This window comes from Lathyrus oleraceus, chromosome 7 (genome assembly GCF_024323335.1).
Source record: "Lathyrus oleraceus cultivar Zhongwan6 chromosome 7, CAAS_Psat_ZW6_1.0, whole genome shotgun sequence".
Lineage (NCBI taxonomy): Eukaryota > Viridiplantae > Streptophyta > Magnoliopsida > Fabales > Fabaceae > Lathyrus > Lathyrus oleraceus.
Window position 1 is genome coordinate 86,959,229 of NC_066585.1, and position 21,517 is coordinate 86,980,745.

At 32.9% G+C, this 21,517-nt stretch overlaps 1 protein-coding gene across 1 annotated transcript; it reads left to right on the top strand.

Moving 5' to 3' along the window:
- Positions 1-5,681: 5,681 nt before the first annotated feature.
- Positions 5,682-7,814, top strand: LOC127101540 (probable pectinesterase/pectinesterase inhibitor 51). The gene is made up of 2 exons (XM_051038980.1): positions 5,682-6,655; positions 7,044-7,814. Exons 1-2 carry the CDS (start codon positions 5,707-5,709, stop codon positions 7,727-7,729), a joined length of 1,635 nt encoding a protein of 544 aa, XP_050894937.1. The 5' UTR covers positions 5,682-5,706; the 3' UTR covers positions 7,730-7,814.
- Positions 7,815-21,517: the final 13,703 nt, after the last annotated feature.

Genomic DNA, 21,517 nt, shown 5'->3' on the forward strand with positions numbered 1-21,517 from the left:
ACAACTGAATATTCCAGAGTGGAAATGGGACATCATTTCTATAAAATTTGTGAGGCTGCATGGTATACCTTAGAGTATTGTGCCGAATAGGTATCTGAGATTTACATCAAGATTTTGGGAGAGTTTGCAAGTTGCATTTGGAACTAAGCTGAAGTTGAGTTCCATTTGTCATCCGTAGACAAATGGTCATACTGAGAGGATTATCCAGTCGATATAAGACTTGTTGAGGGATTGTGTACTTGAACAAGGAGGTTCTTAGGATCACTTTTACCATTGATTGAGTTTACATACAACTATAGTTTCCATTTGAGTATTGGAATGACACCATTTGAGGCATTGTATGATAGGAAGTGTATGACGCCTTTGTGTTGGTATGAGTCAGGATATGGTGTTGTGATTGGACCTGAGATTGTCCAACAGACCATAGAGAAGGCCAACGTGATTCAGCAGAAGATGAAAGCTTCCCAGAGTCTCCAAAAGAGTTATCATGATAGATGAAGGAAATCACTTGAGTTCCAAGGGGGAGACCATGTGTTTTTGAGAGTTACTCTGATAATCGATGTTGGTTGAGCTTTAAAATCTCTAAAGCTCATGTCGCGTTTTGTTGGTCCTTACCAGATTCTGCAGAGGATATGGGAGGTGACCTATTGGATTTCCTTGCCACCGCCGCTTGCTGATCTTCATAATGTGTTTCATGTGTCTCAATTGAGGAGATACATTCTAGATCCGTCTCATGTGGTCTAAGTGGATGATATGTAGGTGAGAGATAATATGACTGTTGAGGCATCATTCATGCTGATAGAGGATCGGGAAGTGAAATAGTTGCATGGTAAAACGATTACCTTGGTGAAGGTAGCTTGGGGAGGACTAGGCGGTGGAAACACGACTTGGGAGCTTGAGGGCAAGATGAGATAATTGTATCCGACTCTGTTGCTTAAGAAATTTTTGAGGGCAAAAATTATTTAAGTGGGGGAGAGTTGTAAAACCCTATTTTTAGAAAATTATTTTATTTTAATTTAATTATAGTTTTTGTGGATTTATTTGATTTAATTTGTGTAGTCGATTAAACAAATGTGGGTGAGAGAAAGGGTGTGTAACTTGATAGTAGGGTGTGGGGGGTAATTAGAGATTGATAGAATAAATTATAATTTATTTTATTAATTAAAATAATGATCCATTTATATTATTTAAATAAAATAAATAAATTAAAGAGGAAATATGTGAGAAGAGGAATTAAGGGCAATATTGGACTTATGATGAGTAAGTGAGGGCAATGTAGGTATTATGGAAAAATATTAAGGTTAAGATGAGGATAGTCTAATGAGGGAACTAGGTTTTTTGAGAATTGTGAGGGAATATAATTTACAGTACGTATTTTGGGAGAAAAGAGGCAACATGAGCAATTGAGAAGGCCAAAGCTTAGAGAGGAAAAATCACCATTGTTGAAGAGTTTAGATTGCTTGCTGGAAATCCAAGGTAAGAGTGAGAATTTTGTTCAATAATAGGGGTATGATGAAGGGTAGAGTGGAAGGACCCTTAACCTCCTATAGGATTTGTTCTTCCTCTGAATTTATAATGAATGTTGATGGAAATTAAATGATAATTCTGTTTTTATATGTCATGATGTGAATTGCAATTTTGTGTGTTTGACATGTAATTGTTGTGTTCTTGAAATCAATGGAATTCATAATTATATTTGTTAAATTGTTTGATTTGATGATAGATTGTTAAGTATGTGATGAGTTATAGTGGTAAATTGACCTATCATGTTAACAACTCATCAATAAGTTATTTTGGTGTTAGGGATTTGTTACCTTAGAGTTGTAGGAGTGAAATTCCCGTAAGGGAAACACATGATAACGCAAGAGAGTATTGGTCGACTTAGTTTAGGCATATCTTGAGCTCCGTAAATCCGTTTGAGGCCCCGTCAGTTGCGTTAGAAAGCTAATGCGATAATATTTATGTCTAGGTGGAGAAATTGGGTCTAGGAGTGTAACAATAGTAGCAGTTTTCTGGTTTCTATACCATAAATGTTAGTGATGTCGCTCCTGTATTGGTTAACTTGTTTCAAGTGTAACTGGAGTCTCGTGAGTCCAATTAGGATGAGGTCAGTTGAGTTGGAAAGAAGGTTTAATGATATTTTAAACTGAAAATTTTCATAATTTTCTCATAAGTATATAATATTTTGCACAATTTTGAAATCAGACGAAACATTATGCCCGATGCGAGTATCCATTCTTGTGGTTTGATAAACTGAACCTATTGTTGTATTAAGCCCTTAAATAAAAATCATATTCTTAAAATAGACTCCCTAAGATTTGTGGAACATATTCGTTTACTTGATTCCGAATTCATTTGGTATTTTAAATAATTATTTGGATATGATTGTGTTGATTGTGTAAGTGGTGATGTCGATATGCTACCGTATGAGTATGAATTGATGTATTATACGTGATGAGTGTAATTGATGTGTTGCGGTGTGTTGTTGAGTTAAAGATGAGTTACATGTATGTGAATTAATAATTTCATTGAGTTGAATTACTATATGTTCTTGAAATATGTTACTATGCTGAGTATGATGATCGATGTGGTTATAGTGATATTGTTTGTGTTGTTGCAATTGTTGTGATAATGTTGATGTGATTATGAGATGAATTGTTATACTTATAATGATAACATATTGAGTTGAGATATGTAGTTTCAATGTGAAACTATCATGTTGATATTGTACAAGATATTATGCGGTTGATGTGATATTGTTTGTGTTGTTGAGTTGTCATGATAATGCATACATCCATTCATGCATTATAAGTTCTCGTTGTTGTGAAAAAGATGATTATAGGTTTCGATGTTGGTGACTGATAATTGTCCCAAGATTTATGTTGTGGCTTGGAGCTCAGTGTGGGGCTCATGGTTTACTGAGTGAAGCCCATGGATTCGCAGTTGATTGAGATCCGATTCGTAATTGGAACCATTGTTGAGATTGGTACTGCATGCATATGAGTTTGTTGATGTTGTTGTGAGTCACATTTGCATATTGATTATATATTATTATGAAGTAGGTGAAAATTGAATACATGTGTTGTGCATAATGGATTATGTTTGAACTATTTGTATTTAATCTACTCTGATTGTTTATGCCCTGTTAAATTATTTGAATGTATTTCTCACCCTTTCTGTTTGAATATTGCCTTTACATGAGCATCATGCACATACTCATGAGTAGCATTGCTGAAGTAAGTAGAAGATAACTCTTGGAGTTACTTCTTTAGTTTATCGCTTTGACTAGTGATGCCTTGCTCTGATGATGTAACATCAAGTTGAAGGATAAACACTTGAATTAATTCTTATGTCGTTTATGTTTGAATTCGAGACTATTTATGTTGTTGAGATTTTCTAAGTTGTTTTGAGTTGGTTGTTATGAACTTCTTTTGCTTATGTTATGAAGTTAACGTTTATGAGAAACAATATTGTGAGTTGCAATATTGTTGATTAATTGCTTTATTAATGATTCCGCTGCGATGACACATTAAATATCAGATGAGTTGGATGTCGTGTAAACATTCAAAGTAGAGATCAGATGAGTTGGATGTCGTGTAAACATCCCAGGTACATATGTGCGTATTAAGTTATTCTATTGTAACCCGCGTTATGGAGTAGGTTATGTGTTTGATGTGAGTGACACCCTATGTGATCGTAACTTCTATTAAAATTATGCGTTGAAATTGTATGCGGTAAAATTGTATGCGGGGTTTAAGGTGTTACAATAAACACCTTGTGTATTCTTGGGATATCTATCAAATGATAGACGATACAAATGTTATGAGTTGCCTAGCCGTAAAATATTTATTTCTCGACATATTATTTTTGAAGGTGGATCATGGATCTTTGGCGCGAGCTTGGAGGTAACTACCTCAATTTCTCGACAACTCTGGTGGGAATTCGATCTTGGATCGAGGATGACCCGTTCATTAATTTTTTTCGGGAATTAAGAGTCATTTCCCTTAGACAGCACCACTGTTTCATTATGAAACCAAAATGAAGTATACGTTGATGATTAAGAATCCTGAATTGATGGTTATGATATTTGATAAGGTGACATGAGAGTGAACCTGCAAGGTTAACACTCTAACATCCAAGTCGGTCCAAAATTCATGATGAGTGTAATAGAAAGTGGAGATTAGAAAGTGTACCTTAAATATATTGTATATTATGTTAGATCGTCTAAAATGGTTTAATATCGATTTGAGTCTTACCTACTTGAATCTTTCCCCAATCCAAAACAAGATCAATATAAACTTTTTTTAAAAATAAAATAAACAAAATAAATTTCAAAATTAATATACGAGACAAAAATATAATAAACCTAACTTTTTCTTAAAATTATAATAATTATGTATAACAATTTGATCGGATATATCCTTATCTAATTTATATTAATAGTAATTTTCTTAAGTTAGTTATTATTTATTTGTACTTTTTTTTATTATACTTTTTATTGGTAGTTAAACTGGTCAAACTATACCATAGTTTTTATAATATTTGGAGTAATTTTATTTATTTATATTTGTTATTGCACTAAATCACAATAAATTAATAACTAAGCCAGTCAAAACGGATTAATTTTTTTATCTTAAAAAAAATAATTTGTCTTTATATTTAAAAAAAATAATTTTTACAATTTTTTTTAAGATAATAAAAGTTTTTTTAGTTCATTTTTTATAAGTTAAAATATTAAATTTTGACATTTAATATATATTATTGAATATTAAAACATAGTTAAATTCAAATAAATTTTTATAAAAGGTTATTTAAAATATGTTTAAATTTAAGTAATTTTTTAAAGTTTGATATTAAAAAAATTATAATAAAAAATAAAATACATTAAATAATATTTAATAAAAAACTATTTAAATTAAATTTTAATTTGAAGTATTATTAACAAAATTCTTTATATACTTTTTTAACAAAAATATATAATATTATAAAAATTATTTTAAAAAAGAAAAACTGAAACAAACATATTCTATAGTATCATTTAGATTAAGAAAACTACCTTCATCCACTCCATCCTTGAGTCAACAAGACTTTTGTTTCTTTCTTTTTCCTTACCCCACCTCATAGTCCCACTGCTCAAAGCCTCAAATCGTCTCACTTCCACATCGCAGGGTAACCCATTTCTTAAAGAAACCGCCAAAATTTCAATTCAACTACAAAAAGTACCACCAACTCGTGACTAACTAACTCGTGATACATTCCAAATAAAAAAAAATAAATGTCCAGAGAAACAAAAGACAGAAGAAAGTGCAATAGTAGTAGTGGCCACGTCCTCATCATCCACTCCCTCCTCCATTAAAACCAAACATCACCAACACGTGAACCACTTCTGAACTCACTATCATGAACATGACCACAAACCAACAATAACATCGACACTAGTTTTAATATAATACAATAAAAATTTACCATTATGCCTACTCATTAATCATTTCCTAAAAGTCTAAAAATCTTTAATAAAACAACTCAGTTGATAAATATATAGATATCAGGTGCAGTGGCAGCACATCTCACTTATTCTTCAATAAAAAAAATTGAATACTAATTATTAAACTACTTAAAAGATTATTTTTACTAAAAATAGAGCACTAGAATTATTGTATAAAAAATCACAACCATGACCCATCTCCAATTCATTAGACACACACCATGTCTTCTCTATTCTCTTTCTCTCTTTTTCTTTTTATCACATTCACCTCCGCCGCTCGCCACCACCACCATCACTCGCCCACTCCCACTACCGCGCCTTCTCTCTCTCCCTCCGCCGTGCCGGATATCCAACAAGCCTGCAAAGCTACTCGCTTCTCTCAACAATGCGAGTCCTCTCTCTCAAAACTCCCTCCAAATTCCACAACTCTCCAACTCCTCCTATTTTCCATCGCGCAATCCTCAGAAAATCTCGTAACCGCCAAATCCATGGTTAAATCCATTCTAGACTCTTCCAAAGACAGCCGCAACCGCACCGTCGCGGCAACCACCTGCATTGAAACTCTCACGAACTCTCAACACCGAATTTCCCTCTCCAACGACGCGCTCCCACGTGGAAAAATCAAAGACGCAAGGGCGTGGCTGGGCGCTGCGCTCGCTTATCAATACGACTGCTGGAGCGGACTCAAATACGCCAACGACACCCGCGCCGTCGGCGAAGCGATGTCGTTTATCGATTCCCTGACGATGCTCTCCAGTAATGCTCTTGCCATGGCGTTTTCCTACGATGTTTATGGAACCGACACTTCGTCGTGGAAGTCTCCAACCACCGAACGCGACGGTTTCTGGCAAGCGGCTCAATCAGACGGAGGATCAAGCTCTAACATAGGGATTCCACCAGAATTGAAGCCGGATGTTACGGTGTGCAAAGGAGGGGAGGATGGATGTTACAAGACGGTGCAAGAAGCGGTTAACGCAGCGCCGAGTATCGCCGTTGACGGGAAGAGGTTTGTGATATTTATAAAAGAAGGGGTTTATGAAGAAACCGTTAGGGTTCCGTTAGAGAAGACGAATTTGGTGTTCTTGGGCGACGGCATTGGGAAGACTGTCATCACCGGGTCGGCTAACGCCGGCCAGCCCGGAATGACTACATACAATTCAGCCACAGTCGGTAACTATTTTTTTCCTTTCATTTTCTCTATTTTTAAAATTTATTTTATGAATCAAATTTTTTCAATTATACATTACCTTGAAAACAGCCGCAACAAAAATCCGAAGATGCCGATACTATTATTCACAGTTTTTGTGATAAAAGACAAAATTTTGCGTCACAAAAGCTTTTAGGCGATCACAACACGAAACCTTATAATAATATTAGTGATTAAATATGGTAGTTTAGTCTTTGAGAATTCAGCTCATATACAACAACAATCTTCAGTTTGATTTTGATTTGTCTGATTTAAAGTTTAACCGGTTAATTACATGTTTAGTTAACATTTGCTTTCACATGCCTAAAGTAAGTATGCTTAACATTTGGGTTGTTTGATTGATGTTGGCAGCGGTTCTTGGCGATGGATTCATGGCAAAGGATTTAACATTCCAAAACACAGCAGGTCCTGATGCACATCAAGCAGTGGCATTAAGATTAGACAGTGATCTTTCTGTAATTGAGAATTGCGAGTTCACAGGAAATCAAGACACTCTGTATGCTCATTCACTGCGCCAGTTCTACAAATCATGCCGCATCATAGGGAACGTAGATTTCATCTTTGGAAATTCAGCTGCAATCTTCCAAGACTGTCAGATTCTGGTTCGTCCTAGACAAGTCAAGCCAGAGAAAGGCGAGAATAATGCAATCACAGCTCATGGTAGAACCGACCCTTCACAAACTACAGGGTTTGTTTTTCAGAACTGTTTGATTAATGGAACGGAGGATTACATGGCATTGTATCATAGTAATCCTAAAGTGCATAAGAACTATTTGGGTAGGCCATGGAAGGAGTATTCTAGAACAGTTTTTATCAACTCAGTTTTGGAAGAACTTGTTACTCCCGGGGGTTGGATGCCATGGAGTGGTGACTTTGCACTTAAGACTCTTTATTATGGAGAATTTGAGAACAAGGGAGGTGGTTCTGATTTGTCTCAAAGGGTGTCTTGGAGTAGTAAAATCCCTGCTGAGCATGTGTCGAGTTATTCAGTTGAGAATTTCATTCAAGGTAGTGAATGGATTATATCATCTCAGTAACTGGGGAGTTTTGTTTCATTTATATACTTCACTCCCTTTGTATTATTTTACTTATACAATGATCAATAATATCTGAATTTCAATAGTTCTAATGGTCCCACTCACTATATTGCGGTCCACACTAAAGTTGACACCGTCCACCTTAATTTAATGACTTTTCTTTGGCATATGTTTGGCTACTTGAGCTATGCCAAAAGAGTCATTGAGTTGCTACTATGTCCTAGTCCGGTTGAGACATCGCCTTGATGATGTTGAAATTAAGTGCTTGTATTGCGTCAATGTACAGCGCCAATGAAAGGAAGTTCCTATTATCATTGTCAAAGTTTCAAACTTAGACCGTTTTTTCCTTAAAGTGTGAATACTGAACAATCATGGTTGTACCTCCAACCAAACAAACTTTATTGCATAAACATTTTGTCGAGTGTAATATGATGCTATGTTTGCTCACGAGGTGCCTTAGGAAAGCAGTTAGTCACATGCTGCGGAATGGTACCTCACATGCAGTGCTTGCTATTCATCAACAGCAGGAGTAACCATTACTACAATAGATTTTATTCCAAAAGATAGATAGAGATTGAACCTACTCTCCTAAAGTCCTAATACTTTTATATTAGTAACAATAAATAATTATACAATTTGGTAGTATTAAAAAGTAAGGTCAATTTAATATGAACTTTTTAAAAGGTTTCAAATTCTATACAAAGAAAGGCCTAAAAATGAACTTATATAATGTTTTTCTTAAATAAATAAATAGAATGTTTTATTAAATTAAATAAACATAAATCAAGAATTTAATTTCAGAAAAACTCAACAATAACTCCATCTATCCAACCACTTTTTTTTTTTTTTTGTATTTTTATCATTTCTCAATATTCAACATTATTGTTTCAAAATATACCATATTATTTATTATTTTATGAGTTAAATATAAATATGTTAGAGAAATTCGATTTATCCCCCGTAATTTTTTTTAATCTTCATTGAAATGTTAAAATTTCATGTTTTTTGTTCTCTAAACTTCAAAGTTATCTTTTTAATAGATTTTTTTTACCTCCATATTCAATGTTTAGATTGTATGCTTAAGAAAGAAAATAAAAAATAAAAAAATATTATAGAAAAATCCAAAAAAATAATATAGAAGTAAAACAAAACTATCTAAGAAAGTGTTGTATATTTAATCTTTATTTTATTAATATATTTATATTAAGGTGAGTTAGGTAAGTCAATTATATTGATATTATTAGTTGAATCAATTATATATATATATATATATATATATATATATATATATATATATATATATATATATATATATATATATATATATATATATATATATAAGTTATTAATTTTATATTTATAATAGTTGTACATTAATATGAATAAATTAATAATGTTTTTAAATACAATTTGTTTGACTACTCTATTAACTAAAGACAAATCTACATAGTACGGAAACCTCTCCAAAGCAAAATTTTCATCGGTCTTTTTTTTCTTCCTTTTTCTGAAAAAAGTCTTTTATAAGTATTTTGTTATAAGAGCTAATTATTTATAATATACTAATTTAAAAGACATTTAACTTGAAGAATTATATTTAATACACTAATGTATTTATTTTGCAATAAAATAAATCAAATATATTAAATTGAGAGTAACACAAGTAATACTAATATATAATTAGAAAAAAAAATACTTAATCTTATGTTAAAAATTGAAAGATATCATTTAACAAATAAAGTATATTATATTATATTAATAATATATAAAATAATACATTATATGATAATTTTTTTCTTGTATAACTATCTATAATAATTTATTGTTGTATAATCAACTACTCCATCCATCCCTAACCTTTAATCCTTTTTTTATTTGCCCAATAATTTTGTTTTTCTAGAAATTCAAAATATAATTAATATATTTTCTATAGCCTTATAAATTTTAAAAGCATATTAAATAAATTCTACTTTTACTGAATAAATATAGATTAGAAAGGTCTAAACTAATATAACTTAATCATTTCTTACCATGTGTATATTATAAATTATTGATATTTTATATTATTAAAATAATATTAAAATACAATTTTTTTTAAGGCACAATCACTTTTAGGAAATATTGAGATGTTAGAGTAGTAGGTTTTCTTATGCATGGTCGTGTTTGGTCTATGTAGTAAACGAGTATATCTATTTCGTTTAAATCCGTGTGCACAAATTAGCAAAATAAAATAGAACAAGATAGAACAAACATAGTTAAGGAATATGAGTTTAAAATCTTGACCTGAATTCAATAATCTGACATTCTCTCGCTTCGATAAATCAATTATATTTTTAATTTGAAAAAGATAAAAATTGATTATCAGAGTAATAATATTTTTTTCTTCCTATTATAGCAATTAAATAAACGATCTAAAAATACAACACCTAATACTATATCTTTCCTAATATAGAAATTTAATAAACGATCTTAAAATACAACATCTAATTAAGGCTTCGTCTAACAAAAATTAAATAATATTTAATCTTGGGGATAATCATATCTTTATTTACTCAAAACCTTTATCAACATGATCATCACTGAGTATGTAATTTTGCATAGCAAATCTCTTTGTACCTTATTAATGTAAGTCCTTTGAAATAACTGGGATGCGTGATGTGTTTTATCTTTATGAATATCTATTCTTAATATTAAAGAAGATTGAAATAATTTAGGTGTCAGATGTGTTCTATCTCTATGAATATCTATTCTTAATACTAAAGAAGTTTGAAATAACTCGGGTGTATGATGTGTTCTATCTCTATGAATATCTATTCTCAATACTAAAGAATCCTCCACCAAGACCGATTATGTCAAAAATTCTTATCAATATCCGTTTTTTTCACCCGACATACAATGGTCATTAAAAGTCAACAATATATTAATGAAGATAAAATTTCTTTCCCTAACATTAAGGTACATACATCAATTGGAAAAAAATTTACTAGCGAATCTATTTGGAATGTAAATTAATGTTTTAAAGCTTCACCTAACAAATATTTTGGCAAGTTACATTCACTCGTCATGTTTTTCACCATGTCTTTAAGTGTCTTATTAAAGCTTTCGGTCATACCATTTTGTTCAAAAGTTTTACGCATGATGTATCGTGAAATAATTCCATAATCCTATAATTATGAATCCAATGATATCATATGTTGTTATGTGAGACCATATTTACCATAATAATCTCCAACACAACCAAAACATACAATCTTGACCACTTTAACCAATTATTTCTCTACTTCAATTTTATTTTTTTGAATTTTTCAAAAACTTTAGATTTTTCTTTCAACAAATAAAAATAATTGTACTTCAAAAAGTACAATATCTCTGACCTTGCCCATGTAGTTAAAGCAAAGCCTCTATTAGTGTGAACATGTGAGTAAGTGATACCTTGCTTTTGTTTAACATATGACTCTATAAACAAGAGGGAGGGTATCATACCTAGAAAAATGAGAACATGACGCTCGCGAAGCGCAATTGCACGCTCGTGGGATGAACTTAACAGAATCGCCACCAAACTTTATTTATTCCCAAAGAGAGAAAGGAAAAATATTGATAAAACCCATAAAATAATGACAATGATATGGTCATTACAATCAAATCAGAGTTCAGGAGGCGATTACACAAGAGAAATGTATTAGCATCCCTCACGTTTGTTGTACTCAACAGGAACCGTTTAGTTAGTTGTGTGTGTTAGTATAACTTTAAAATGTTAGGCTTTTCGAGTTATTAAAAGGGAAAAGAAAAGGACCCAAAGATTTATTTTTTATTAGGGTGCCCGATGAGACTTTGAATCTCGCTTCTACGTATCTCCCGGTGCGATGGAGAACTCAAGGCTACGTAGCTTTGGGTAGAAAATATTTATTTGTTGATCGATTTTAGCGAAATCTATTTTGTCTCATTCGACGGAAAAACATTGCTTAGCCAAAACAGTTTGAGAAGCGGACGATTGCATCACATTGAATGGATTTCTACATATCAACATTCACGGGAAAATGTTACTTATCTCAACTCACACATTTATGAACGAAACATTATTTTGCATCGTCTCAAGATGAAATATCTTTTGTTCGTGGAAGGTTTTTAAAGATCGCACGGCGGCGAGAAAAGAATTTGACATGTTGAGTGTTTTGTTGGATGATGATTGCTCGAATGGTCGAGTAAGACAACTTGTATCCAGACAATCGAGGAGAGGAATGAAAGGCTCTAGACCATCTCATTTTTCATCCTTAATTGCAAAAGGATTTTGAATATTATTAAGATATTTTGGATGGATGACGAATACTCGGATGGTCGAGTAAGGCAACTCATATCCAAGTACTTACGGAAGGAAATAAAAGGCTCTAGACCACCTTATTTTTCGTCCAAGTTATTAAAAAATGAGTTTGATTAGATTTGATTAAGGAAAAGGTTTGAGATGAATCAAATTGGAAGTTTTAATGAACGACAATTGCTCGAATGGTCGAGTAAGGCAACTCATATCCAAACAATTGAGGAGATTAATAAAAGACTCTAGACCATCTCCCTTTTCATTCCTTGAAATGGTGTTTAAGTATGATTAGATATTTTATTTTTTTGAATTGGAAAACTGCTCGATCCTAATTGAGTTTTGATTTGCGAATGAAATAAAAGACAAATGTGACTTGAATTGAATGGTGAGATTTTTAAAAACTAACTTGATGTTAATTAAGTATTTGTTCTTGTTTGAAATGTTGATTTAATTTTTTTTCATCTTAACTAACTAAAAATAATGAAAATAAAAGTGAGAAAATAAAGGTAAATTACAAACAAGGGATGAGGGGTACACTTTGTCAATGGAGATATAATAAAGCGATTAAGAGAAAACTCATCAAACAAGTAAATGAAAACAAAAAGATCTCATTTTAAGAAGATCCAAGAGTAAGTCATGGGACCGGAAACCAAAATTGAGAGCATCGAATGTAGCTCTAAGATAACTTAAAGTGGATTCATGTAGGACTCACTCTATAAGAAGCCGAGTAAACTGATCTATGCGTTCGAATGATTTTCAAAAGTTAAATTGAATTTTAAACTTTAAAATTGTAACACAATGAAATCGATGCAACAATTAATCAAATAAATTATTTAATAATTAAAAGAGCAATTAGTCAATTAATGTCTAATTAAATAATTGATTAAACAAATAATCAATTAATTAAAAATTTAAACTAAAATTAAAAATTAAAATGGTAAAGAACATGAGATGAGTGCATATATGAATATGAGAAGTGTGCAAAAACAAGAGTGCAAACAAATTGGCTTAACTACCATACTAGAATCAAGCCTGAAACTATCCATATTTTTTCACATTCTACTAATAAATAAATAAAAGCATGAAATCCCCACTAAACAATGGGGGAAGCACCACCTTTATAACATACAATAAATAAATCTTGGCCATTTTTAAAGTTCAAATCCACCAACCATTTGATGACACATGGAGGCTATTATAAAAAATACTAAAAAAAGGAAATGAAAACAGTACCCTCTCTCCAACATGTTACCTACCACTCCTACTTTTTCTCACATATGGCTATCATCATTTTTCATGGTCACAACATATAACCTTACCTCTCTCTGAGAACAAAAAGTCAATGTTTTAACACTCAAATCAACCTTGTATCTTAAGTGATTTTTCTCAAAAACTTCTCAGATGCAATCAGAATAATAAACATACCAACATAGTAAAGAATGAAAATAAACTTTCACAAACATAGAGACTGGCGGAAATATAGTAACAGTTTGTGTGAAGCTTGGATGGTGAACAAAGTTGCATTTATGGTTTGTAGTGTAGGTTTTGGAAGGTGAGTTTGGCGACGATTTTAGTGAGGTGGTTTGAGAGAAGGTTCGATGGTGGTGTTTGTGGGTTTTATTGTGCGTGGAGTAGTGGCAGTGGAGATTATTGGTCGGAGGCTTCACCGGAGAGAAGAGTGAAGGAAAGGATTGAGTGGTGATGTAGTGAGTGTTGATTGACACGCCGAAAATAAATAAAATGAGGGATGTGTTGGGGAGTTCGGAAGAGTCGAGAGTATAAATGTGGCCAACGCTCTAGGACCACAATAGAGGGAGACACCACATCTCAACCCAAAACCTCAAGGTGTTAGGTAAATGAGTCCTCTCTATTATAAATCCAATAATCCACACATTCATTGACGATGTGGGAATTTAACCACTCACATTTGCACCTAACATTCTCCCCTAAAAGTGTGAGTCCCCCACATCCTATAACAGGACCCAATACCCGAATCCAGCTCTCGCTCTCCCACAAAGCCGAACCACGACTCTGATACCACTGTTGGGGAGTTCGGAAGAGTCATGAGCCCCAATGAGACTAATACTCAAGGACCACAACAGAGGGAGCCGCCATATCTCAACCCAAAATCTTAAGGTTTTAATGAGGTGGTTTGAAGGAAGGTTCAATGACGGTGTTTGTGGGTTTTACTATGCATGGAATAGTGGCAATGGAGATTGTTGGTCAGAGGCTTCACCGACGAGAAGACTGAAGGAAAGGATTTAATGGTGATGGAGTGAGTGTTGATTGGCTTGCTAGATAGAAATTTAAGGAGGGGTGTAATTTGGAATGAAGAAAGTGATTAACTCTCTCTCCATATTCAACCTTTTTGTTTATTTTTTATATTTTTACCTTTTGACTTTTTTTTTTCATTTTTAAGATGCTAAAGATCTTTTAATTTTGTTTGTTTTCTTCTACTAATTGTGAAATGAGAGGAAGTGTCTCAAATGTGATTTGTGTGAATTTTTTTTATGTGGTGAGAAAAAGATGGAAGGAGTATTAAGTGTGTTATTGTGTGCACAAGAGGGAATATATTTGTGAGTGTTGAAGGATGTGTATGGTTGTGAAGAAAAGCTAAAGAATGGAATGGGTTATGTACGTTGATATATGAGGGAAAGTGTTTGGTTATGTGGGTTTCATTGAAAATGAGGGAGACTTCAATGAAAAATGAAAAGGTGGTATGATTATCTGGAAAAGTTGCAAAGAGAGGTCCCCTATGCTTTTCATTGAAAGTTGTTTTTGTAGTTTTTTTTCCAAATGGAGAAATGAGAGAGATTGATTGGTTCAAGAACGCAACTTTCCCCTTTGTTTATTGCCTAATGAAAGCATATATGGTGATGTAGCTAGGGTTTCCACAATTAGAAAATATCCAAATTGACCCTAGTTTAGATATTTTTTAGTAGAAAATGAATTCAAAATGCAAATATAATTAAATCTAATTATTTTTTCTAATTTTTTTTATAAAAATAAAAATAAAAAGACCCAAAATAAATAAAAGTTGGACGAAAAATGATCAAAAAATCAAAATGAATGCACTAAAATGATCAACGTGAAATAAACTTATGGAAAACATACATGTTTTGATCAAATTTTGAAGTAAAACATGTTGGTTTAATAGGCTCATGCTGATCAAAATGCGATCGAAAAATAAAATGAGCGCGACAGATTAAACCACGTGAATTGTTGGTTAATAGAACTGACGTCTACAAACTCGATTTCAAAAAAAATTATCCACTAATTTCACGTACATTTAAGAATCAGTTCAACCGGTCTGTCTGTATAACATAAAATTTATTTTGGTCGACATTTTAGGCATTATGCAGGATGAAATGCATGCTATGCTATGAAGATGAGGCATGTATTGATTTATTGAATGAAGGGTAAAATTAGCGTATGATAGAGGGGGTGTGAATTGTGGAGGTTTGAAAAATGTTGATTTAAAATAAAATTGTTTGATAAATCAGAGTTTAAAACCATTTTAAAAACAATTGATAAATATTCATGAAAATTCAAAATAAATAAGAAATAATTGGAAAATAAAAAATATAAGGGAAGAGAAATAACACCGGAGAATTATATAGGTTCGACCAAGAAGACTTAATCATGTCCCCAAGAATTGATTTTGAGAGTATCAGCTATGCTTGAGAGCTTTTATAAGGTTATGCCCATGAACCCCCTTATACAAGGAAATGAAGTTCTAGGATAACTTTTAATTAAACAACAAACAAGGCTTGAAGCCATTAGTCTCCAAACCAAACAAATATTTTACATAGGATGATCTCGAACCAAGATAGAGTTTTGAGTTACCTATCCTCTGATCCAAACTGGGGTTTTACACAGACTGAACATGAATCAAACCAAGATTTTTATCATGCTGATCTTGAACCTACTGAGTGTTTTCACCAGGTTGAACTCAGAAATCAAGTGAAATTTTACATCAGGCAGATCTCGGGCCGATAAAGCTTTATTTAACCTGGTTGAGCTTAATAACCATTGTGGATACTTTTATTGAATGATCTTCAGGGAATAAAATAAAGTTTTTTCTTCAATAGATAAACTCACGAACCGGACCAGAACTTCCTAAGATAATTCCCCAATACAAACGAGAGCTTTTGAACGGTTTACCTGCCAATCAAAAATGAAGGTGATAGAAACATAATAAAGGGGTGTATTATGTTGGATTCTTCTTTCTTTTTAAAATATTAAGTTATATTCTAAACATAAGGTTGTAGAATCTGATTTAGTTAGAGATATGCAACAGATATAAAGTGAAATAAAGAAGAATAACACACAGAGTTATTCTGGTTCCTCTCACAACTCGAGAGTAATCCAGTCCCCTTGCACTTACAAGAGATTTTCACTATAATCACACAATATTACAATTTGCTCAAGCACACAAGTAAGAGACTTCCTTTACTCAAACACACAAGTAAGAGACTTCTTTTCTCAAGCATACAAACTTAAGAATTCCTTGCTCAGGCACACAAGCTTGAGAATTCCTTTGCTCAAACACACAAGTATGATACTTCCTTGCTCAAGCACACAAGCTTAAGGCTTCCTTGCTCAAGAACACAAGCTTGATACTTCCTTTGCTCAAACATATAAGTATGAGTCTTCCTTTCTCAAGCACACAAGCTTGAGACTTTCTTGATCACACACTTAGTAAAAGACTTATAACAATCTACCTAGCAGATAAATGATTATTGGGTTAACACACTTGATATACAATCAGAGGTGTGATCAGTGCATTTTGATACATATTCTTCTACTATTCTTATTAGGAAAATCTATAGTTTATTCTATTATTTTTAATATTTTAGTGTGTTTTTATATTTAAGATTATTTTTTGTTTTATTTTATTTTCGTACTTTATTTTCAGCATAAATAGTTATTTCATACCTTATTACTATGCAAATCATAACATAAATTACAATAATCGGATTGATGTGTTCTAATATGCGTTGGAAAGCCGAGAGGATAAGCTAAAAGTTTCATGTTAAAGTAAAAAGTTGATTCTAAGTGAAGGAGGGTCTAATAATTCGTTGAAGTTTCAGACTTAATTAAAATAGTTAGTTTGAGCCAGTTTTTGTAATTTTCGGGTCGGATCCTATAAGGGCCCGAATTTACCTTTTATTATATTAGGTCTTTCACTACTATAGTAATCCTATTTTGAATTTTGATGATAAAATATTACTTAGAAGATTTCATGGAGAACTAATTCCCAAAGAGCTGATCTGGTGTATTCGAATTCCACTTTGAGATTTTTATTAGTTTCAGTTTAGTTTCAATTTCTTTTCAATTCTTCATATAAACTCGTTTGCTTAATTCGATTACTTTCGCTTGCTTAATTCGATTGTTTCTTATAGGATAAAGTTGATTAAGTTTGATTATTTGTATGATCCTTAATTATAATCACGTTAGCGTAGCTTTTTTGTTATCGTGTTTGATTAAGTCGCGTTTGCTTAATTCACGTCTGCTTAAATCCGTTTGCTTAATTCAGAAATTAGGAACATACATCATATAATACCAATTTTCGCTTGTAAGTGGGTATTGTAATCGAATGGGATTGAATCTGCTAGAGAATTGAAATTATAAGAATCGATGATAAGTCGAACATTGATACAATAGATTAGCTTATTTATCAATTTTTCTTTTACCTTTAATCATCTTCGATTTAAGTTTTGAACCTTAAAAAAAGCCATTCTTTTCATTTGTTTTCATACTTGGTTAATTTGCCAAGAGTTCTTGTGATACGATACTCGAGGTGTCGCTTTCCGTTTACTATATATTATTACTCGTTTTTGACCCGTATGCGACAACAGATCAAGGTGTATAAGTAATACAACTCAATACGACTCTTTTAAGACTTAAGGATTTCTAAGATATACAAGGATAAGAAATCTTAAGCTTAACTTATGCTTTTACTTTGATAGAGTAACTTCACTTTTTGTTAATTGATGTTCATTAGAATTGTTTGGAATTTTGATCCCATACGAGTTGGTAACGAGTTTGGGTTCAAAAGATTTAGCTTCATTAGCTTTTTGACTCATTTTTGAACTGGTTTGAGGAATTTGAGAGAGATGAAGGTGAATGTAACACCACGATTTAATTTCCGTATTTATTTATTAGGTGTTTGTTTTAATTAATCACTATTTAGTGTGATAATTAATTAAATATGTGTTCTAGTGATTATTTGAATTATTTGAATATATGTGTTATTTGAATAATTGAATTTTATGAGTAGAAATAGAAATTGTCTAGTAATGGACCTAATTAATAAGAATGGATGGATAAGTAGGTTAAGCCCATTATGAGTTAAAAAGATAGTAAGAGTTTTAGAGATTAGAGTTAGTTTTGTAAAACAAGAGAAGAAGAGAGAATAGAATAGAATAGAATAGAAGAGAAGAGAAGAGAAAGAGGAGAAGAGGAAACTAGTAGAAGAAGGACCTAGAGATTTCATCTATACTAAGGTAAGGGTGAGATTTCAAGTGGTCATGGGTAAACATAATGCATCTAATATATGTGTGTTAGATATCATGAACTTAGGATTTAGGGATTTTGATTTTTGAGAAACCCTAACATGTGTTTATGTTTTAATCCATGAAATTGATGTTTATGTTATGTTATGATGTTTTTATATTGAATTCTATGAATGGGTATATGTATAGAACCTGATTTGGTGTATAATTACATGTTTGAGTTTCACTTGAAAATGGTTGATTTGGGATTTTGGTGAAAATTAGTGGAGCTTAGAATCTTGTTTCTATGATCCTAATAGTTGCTATATGATATATATAGGTTGTATAACTATTTATTTCATGAAAAATGATGGATTAATGTGGTTTTATGATGAAAATTCGTGTTGGACAGCAGCATTTTCGTAACAGCAAATTTTCTGGTTTTTGACAGCATTTTCGCAACAACAAATTTTCTGGATTTTGACAGCACTTTGAAAAACTTGTAAATTCAATAACTTTTGAACCATAACTCTGTTTGAGGTGCCGTTTAGACCATTACGAAGCTAAGAATATTATCTGTAACGTGATATTCATTTTGATAACAGTAGCTTAATATTTTTTCAAAAGAATCCTAATATGGATGTATGTTATATGTGTGGTGAATGTGAATGACATGTTTTTTATTGTTTGGCATGTATTGAATGATTTTGTAAAGGCAAAGAGTCAGACAACATACGATCGCAAGTTTCGATGATGACAAATGACCACCATGCACGTCTACAAACAAATGCAACACATTACCTATCATATCCTTTCCCGCTTATCTAAATCTGTTATAATTCTTAAAAACATATGTGGACAAAGTGGGATCATGACGAAATGCATGAAACTCACAAAACACAAATTTTTGCAGATTTGAAGACTTTGAGTCGACCATAAGGGTCGGCGCATAGCTCACGGGTCAGCGCATAACTCAGACAAATTGGAGATTGGTCAGCACATGCTTGCTTGAGTCGACCATAAGGGTCGACGCATAGCTCACGGGTTAGCGCATAAAACCCTTGAGTCGACCACAGGTCGGCGCATGGCATAGTGATGCTATCCACGGGTCAACGCATGAAACCTTGTGTCGACCATAGGGGTCGGCGCATTTCCCACGGGTCAGCGCACGCCGACCTATGGTCGACCGCTCGTGCGTAAACTCAGTTTTCTGAGTACTTTTCACTGTTTGAAAAGGTGTTATTTTTGGTTGGTTTGCTAGTTACTATAAATAGAAGTCAAAACACTTTTATCAACTAACATTTGCATATTTGAATTCAAGTGTTCAAGGAAACAAGAAAGAGTGAAAAAGGTGTCCAAGATTCATCATCTTCATCTTCAACATTTCACAACACATCAACTACACACAACCATTTTTGGTGTGCTTCGTGATCGGTTAAGGGTGATAAGGTTCGAAGCTGAGATTGGAGAATCCGGTTCGGGTTGAAGCTTGTGGCAGGTTCTTTCTTGAATAAAACCGTTAGGGTTTTGTCCTCCAATACCGGTTTGTGTTTGGGGGTTTTTGGACGAATTGCTTCATCAATATTCAGCTGAGCGAAGGTGATTGAGAAGAGGAAGTCTTCAGCAGTCTAGTAGCGGATTCGGTGATATTGAAGGGAAGGATTCGGGTTCGACTCGTTGTGTTTGAGATCACCCGAGCCGAGGGTTCGAAGAACGGAAGATTCTTCAACAAAGGGGCTGGAATCGGAGGTCTAGCAACAACGATCGAAGGTCTTGATTCATCTTGAATCAAGGAGCAAGGATAGGAAGCATCATTCAACACATTGGAAGTTCTGTTATTTACTTGATTTGCAATCCTTGTATAAACGGTTAAATTTCACAGGTGATATCTAATTAAATCATCTCAATTCTAATTTTAGAATTGAGGGCAGACGTACCCCGAAGCGAGGACGGCGGGGGAACTGCCTCATCAAATCTCTGTCTTCTTTAATTTTCTGCATAATCAGTTTTCAGCTTAAAAATTAAGTGATTTTAGTTTAAGCAATTTTACCAAACATTGATATAAGTTGAGTAAGAGATTAAGACTGTTGTTTGAATCCAAAGTACAATAGTATATTGTACTAGATAAATTTGAATTACTTACTCAACACAAATATCACTTGGAGTGTTTATGCACACCAAGTGTTTGAGAAATTGTCTAAACCAAAGTTGTCTTAATTTTGTAACTAGTTTGATTTGGTATTTTGGATCATTGGAACTAGGCTTGCTAGTAAGTGAAACATATCATTGATTGTGCAAATAGTGTAGTGATTCGTATTTCACTTTATCTCTATTCCATTAGCTTAACGCATATCCGGTTTTCCAATAATGGTTCGTTTTAGACTAAAATTTTCCTCGGCCGCTTCCGCATTTAAAATAATATTTCAAAACCAATTTCTAATTGGTAGTGCCGATTCAAGTTTTTAATTGGGATCTATTCAACCCCCCATTCTAGATCCGTGCCATAGTCTAACAAGTGGTATCAGAGTCTGGTTCACTCCGTGCTTCAAAATATAACTTTGATAGAAAATGGCTAACGAACCTAAAGGGGCTTATAATAGAGCTCCCGTTTTCAATGGTGAAAATTATAGTTATTGGAAAGACTGTATGCGGGTGCACATAAATTCCATAGATAGAAAAATATGGAATGTTATTCTCAATGGTCCAATTCAAATAACCATGACCAATGAGAACAACGAATTGGTGCCTAAGCCCGAAGCACAATGGACCGATGATGATGAAAAGAAATACAATTATGATTGGAAAGCCAAAAATATCCTAATCTCCTCATTAGGTGTAGATGAATACTATCGTGTATCCCATTGTCCTACTGCTAAGGCCATGTGGGATTCACTACAAATTTCCCATGAGGGGACGAATGATGTTAAGTTGGCTAGAATCAATACACTAACACAAGAGTTTGATCTCTTTTTCATGGAGCAA